The sequence below is a fragment of the Cynara cardunculus genome (assembly GCF_001531365.2).
Source record: "Cynara cardunculus var. scolymus isolate 2C chromosome LG 17, CcrdV1, whole genome shotgun sequence".
Taxonomy (NCBI): domain Eukaryota; kingdom Viridiplantae; phylum Streptophyta; class Magnoliopsida; order Asterales; family Asteraceae; genus Cynara; species Cynara cardunculus.
In genome coordinates, this window is record NC_037544.1 from 13,682,599 (window position 1) to 13,687,775 (window position 5,177).

The 5,177-nt window shown below is 34.9% G+C and overlaps 1 protein-coding gene across 1 annotated transcript; it reads left to right on the top strand.

The window, feature by feature from the left end:
- The first annotated feature begins 504 nt into the window (after positions 1 to 504).
- On the top strand, positions 505 to 1,267 carry LOC112499863. Its single transcript, XM_025103136.1, has 3 exons — positions 505 to 741; positions 803 to 1,021; positions 1,100 to 1,267. Exons 1-3 carry the CDS (start codon positions 505 to 507, stop codon positions 1,265 to 1,267), a joined length of 624 nt encoding a protein of 207 aa, XP_024958904.1.
- The last annotated feature ends 3,910 nt before the right edge of the window (positions 1,268 to 5,177 follow it).

Consider the following 5,177-nt stretch of genomic DNA (forward strand, 5'->3'; position numbering starts at 1 on the left):
TCTCGGATAAATCCCTTAGTCGCAACTTTCTTTCTCAAAGCCTAATCCATATAACATCTTGTCCGGATTAGAGGTTCCTCGGACAACCCTTGGTCGTGATTCATACCAACCTCGTATCCGGACTAGTTTCATCCAGATTCGTTCATCGGTCAAAGGCTTATGCAATTTTGTTTCTTGTCCGATTTTGTCAAGACTTGGCATATTTTCAACTGTTTTGAACTGGTCTTATCTGTTTTTGATCTGTTTTTGAACTGTTTGAGAATTTTTGAATCGTTTTGTGTCACGTAAATTGTTTCTTATCAGTTTTAACCGTTTTTGACTATTTTTAATAGTGTTTAACTGTTGTGAACAGTTACTGACTGTTTTACAGATTTTAGATAATTTTTGCTGTTTGTCTGATTTCTCAACAATTTTTGTGTTTTTCTGTTTTTTTAGCTTAATTGATTTTGATCTCTTTAACTGATTTCACAGCATTAGATTCTTGTGATCAATCTGATTTTTTAAATGGCCGTTTCTTTTGAGAAGGAGAACGTGGACTTGAGAATTAAAGTTTATGAGTTGGAAAAGAGCATACAATATTATAAAGAAAAATATGTGAGTGTGTTTCTTGAAAATCATGCTAATGAAGAACTTATTACCAACTTGCGAAAGGAACATAAAAAGAAAAGTGAACATATGGAATATAATTTCATGGAAAGAATTAAAAGACTGGAGAAAACCTTGGATGTTGAAAGAAAAAGAGTTAAATGAAGAGATAAGAACTTCAAACAAAATTAAGCAAGATTTGCTTGATAAACTTCAGGAGGTTAAAAGTGCACTACAGACTGAGAGAAACTCTCCAAGGAATAATATTGAGACTAAGCACTTCAATGATAAACTTCATAAGTCTGACACTGATATGAGTGAGTTAAAGAAGTTACTAGATTTAGAGAAGGAGAAAGTTCTGAAAGCTGAGAAGAGTTTAAGTTCTCAAAGTATGGAATTTGAAAAAGAGAAGAAGAAAATGTATGAATTAGAGAAAGTTTTGAAAGCTGAACGCATATCTTATGAAAATAAGATGAACTCTCTTGAGCTGAACGCTAAAATGCTGTTAAAGCAGATCTTTGATTTTGAGCAACTGATCATCTTGGAACGAGGCAAGACTGATAAAGAGAAGGAAGACATCAGAGAAGAGTGTCTGAGCCAGAATCAAGAACTATCTGACTGCATTGCTAAAAAGCAAAAAGCTTTGGACGAAGCGAAGAAGCTATTTGCTATTGAAAAGTAAATGCAAAGAAATATGCAGCAATAGCTAAATAGCTTGTAGAAGAGAAAAAGTGGCTCGACATTGCTTCTGAAAATGAGAAAAGCAGCTCAGATGAAGAGAGAAGAGAGTTTGATAATCAGAAGAAGAAATTTGAGAAGCTTAAGAAGGAGTAAGAAGGTAAACTCATGGATAATTCAAAGAAATTGTCTGATCTGAAGGCAGAACTTGAAACAGAACTGAGAATGAGAACTGAACTTAACGAGAAGTATGATTTAGTTGATGTTGAACAGGACCAGCTTTTAAAGAAAGTCAAAGACTTTTCTTGTGCTCAAATCTCAACTGCTTCTCCTTCATAGTGTAAAACCAGTTTTTATGACTGTTCCAAATCAAACAGTTATTCAAGCAGCCCTAAATCAACTGTCTCTGAGAACTATTCTCATTCTTCTAATCAGTACTATCAAGGGTACGTCATCGGATCACCCAATTCTCATTCTAAAGTTAAAAGCATTTGGGTTAATAAGTCTGACTCTGTTTCGTCTTAGAATTCTGTTGTTACTAAAAATAATCTTCCATGTTTTGTGAGATCCACTTCTGACTTGATAAATCTTAGCAAGAAAAGGATCATGTGCTCCACATGCAATACTACTGATTTTGTGAACAAGAGGAGGTACAACAGGTGGACTAGAGATAACAGATTTCAGAAGAATTGGAAAGAAAATAACAGGTATGATAATAATTACTGATATGGATCTTATTTTGTATATAATCATCCTGTTAAAAGTGTGAAATTGAAAACATCTAACAAAAATAGATGGTTTGGCAGTTATAATATCCCACAACCTGATACTAACAAAGAAGGACCCAAATTCGTTCGAGTACCAAAATTTGTTTGATCTGATTTTGCAGGTGCGTCATTAAAGTGCTGATTAGAATTTCATAATTATGATGCACAAGTTCAGGGGGAGTTGTAAAGTGTCCAAATAGAGGTTTCTGAATACATCAGTTCAGGACCCGTGCTTATATGAATGTGGTTTCTAAACACTCAGTTTAGGACCCGTGCTAAAAATGTTTCCATTTTTTTATTCTTTTTTAGCTGAAATGGAACATTTTTTAAATCTATTTTCTAGGGTGAGTCTCTAGAAAATTTTCAATAAAAGTTTTGGAAAGTGAACTGTTTTTCTGAAACGAGTACATTTTCTGATCAGTTATTTCCTGAGATTTTACTTATGTAATTTCTCATCATACATAACTCAAATACCTGTTTCAGCTATTCTTAAAATTGTTATTATCACGTCTCATAAATAATTTTTTTTTTTGGTGATAATACGCTCGTTAGTAATCAAAGGCTGTTTTCTCTGATATTTTTTTACCTTGATTGATATACATTTCTTTATTCTTTGAATATCAGAATCCGTAAACTTGTTCTTACAGATCTTCATTCATTTCTCTCACATACCGAATAATCTGTTTTTACGTATCACTCCTTAATTGATTGTACTTAAAAGCAAAACATTTTGATCAATTTTTATTTGATCATTGTGCTTTATATCAATAATACTTTTGATCAATTGCTTGTGATCAACTGAGCATACTGGAAATTTTAAAAGGGACTGAGTGCTTTAACAGAAATACCTCTATGGAATGTCAGAACCGACAAACCTACCCAAGAGTTGTGAACCAAAAAAATTGATGAGAGTTGTGTCAGTATTAAAAGAACATAAGAATTCTGTTTCCAAACTTCAAATTACCGGGCATACCACATAATATATTAGTTTTCAATTCCTTCGAGACTAGTATTGAAAAAGGCAAAGGCCAGGCCAATTCTTGTCACAACCCCACCAGCTACTCATTTAACTCTTAACAGATAAGTGTTTCAATAATACTTGGGGCATGCAGCTCACAATCTACCAGTTTCTCATTCGGAGAAAGTTGATATTGAATCAGAAGGATATATGTCCCCCCTTCAATGTGACAATCCGTCCCTTCGGGATTTCAGGTTAGTACCTTATTTTAGGATCCTTGTTGAGAATTAAGTTTTTCGAGGATTTAGCTTCGATGAATAGAGATCATCTTGCTTAATTCCTAAGATTAGCTCGTTGGATCACGTTCCGGCGGGTAGTCAACAAAGTTAGATATGCAATGCCTAATAGTTTGGAATGTTCCACATAAAATAAAGTCGATGTTATAAGTTTTGTATTTAAAAATTTAAAATTACCAAAATTCCATTTTTATTCGCCAAGTTTTATTAAAGGGGTGGAGTTCTTTTATCTAGTTGTTTTGTTTGGTTAAATTAGTGGGGTTTTATTTATTTATTTTTGGGCTTGGGCCTTTAGAGGCCAGCCCATTTCTCCTCAAAAAGCCCCCATATAAATACCCTCCCTCCTACTATAAAAATTTTCATCCTCCAAACTTCCAGCTTACCTGTTCTCTCTCTAAACTCGAACACCATCCAGCCGGTTCTATCTTCTTGCAATCTAAAAGGATTCTGCTGCTCTTCAGAGTTTGTTCAAAGATTTTAAGAAAAGGTATGTTTTGAGCTGTGTTATTCTCTTAAGAAACCCGAAAGTTTTCATCCTTCTTTAAAAAAAATTATGGGATTTAAAGAGGAGAGATTGATCATCAAAGACCTGCATGTGTCTTCGTTGGGATGATAATCTGTGACCCATGTTCTTTAATATCTAAGAAATAAGGAGAGAGTCCTTGCATGTAAGGTCTGATCATGTTCTTTTGAATGATAGGATCTTGCATGCATCATTGATCGGATTTACTCTCTTGAAAACTCGTTGGAATCGGAATTTATTTGTTTTTCTGGAGTTTGTTCGAAGTTGATAAATTGTGTTAGAATTTAAATTCTTGAAAATGATGAGCTTGAGACCCCTCCCCATCATTGTTGTCATYCTTGGTGCATGCAATCTGATTTAGGGGCGCRTGTCTCAAGGTTGTGAAGCATTTAAGAAAAATCTCAAACCCACTCAAAAACTCTTGGTTTTGGTAATTGGCGGCTGTCATCATTGTTTTGGGTGACTTAAAATGATGTCATAAAGTGGATTTTGGAAGGTTCTTTTTGAAAAGTAAATATTAAAAATATCGGCTTTTATTTTATTAAAACCTTGAAGGCATTACATTGAAAGCAACTTTGCTATACCATAAGCAAGAAACCATTAAGTAATTTAGCGCTGGTTATTGGTATGTTCAGGAAGTTCGGGCGAGCTAAGAAAGCCTCAAAAGGAAACCTTCGGATATTCATCAAACTAGTGAGTTCTCACGGCCCCACTTTTACTGATTTTGATTATTTTATGGGGGGGAAAGCATGATATTGAGCAAAATTGCATGTTTATTTATGTAAAACCTTGGGTCTAAGGAACTGCTTAGTCGATGCTTTGCTCAAAACCTTCGGGCTAAGGAACTGCTTAGTCGATGCTTTGCTCAAAACCTTCGGGCTAAGGAACTGCTTAGTTGATGCTTTGCTTGAAACCTCTGGACTAAGGAACTGCTTAGTCGGGTTTTTCTAAGCTATTTTTGTTAACTGTATTTGCACTTTGAATAAATGTTAATTTGATGTGCTTGAGATTATATTTTCCAAATAAAAGTCCCCGTCCGTAAACGCTACTTGTTAATTCGGGCACGTTCCCCGGCCGTGGTAATTGTGGATAGCCGCTATTGTGTTGACAGTCCCACCTAGAAAGGGGTGCACATTACCTATGTTTTCTTGGTCTAATCATGTGGAATTTGGACCACCGCTGAATTAGTACTATATCGAACTGTGGGAACCTAAGTAGTGTACGGGCTATTTGTGGTTGTTCGAAAATTAATAGGGCAGTTGATCAGGTAAGGCTCAGTAGCGTCTCAAGTTCTACATCGTATAGGATTTACATTTATTAAGTGCATTGGATTCGCATAAGTTTTCTATTACTTGGCTTATACATTGAAA

Excerpts from the sequence above, each read along its gene's own strand:
- LOC112499863 (XM_025103136.1), top strand. The coding sequence starts at position 505 with ATGGCCGTTTCTTTTGAGAAGGAGAACGTGGACTTGAGAATTAAAGTT. Across the intron at positions 742-802 it reads TGGATGTTGAAAGAAAAAGA|GAGGTTAAAAGTGCACTACA; the intron begins GTTAAATGAAGA and ends GATAAACTTCAG. Across the intron at positions 1,022-1,099 it reads AAATGTATGAATTAGAGAAA|ATCTTTGATTTTGAGCAACT; the intron begins GTTTTGAAAGCT and ends CTGTTAAAGCAG.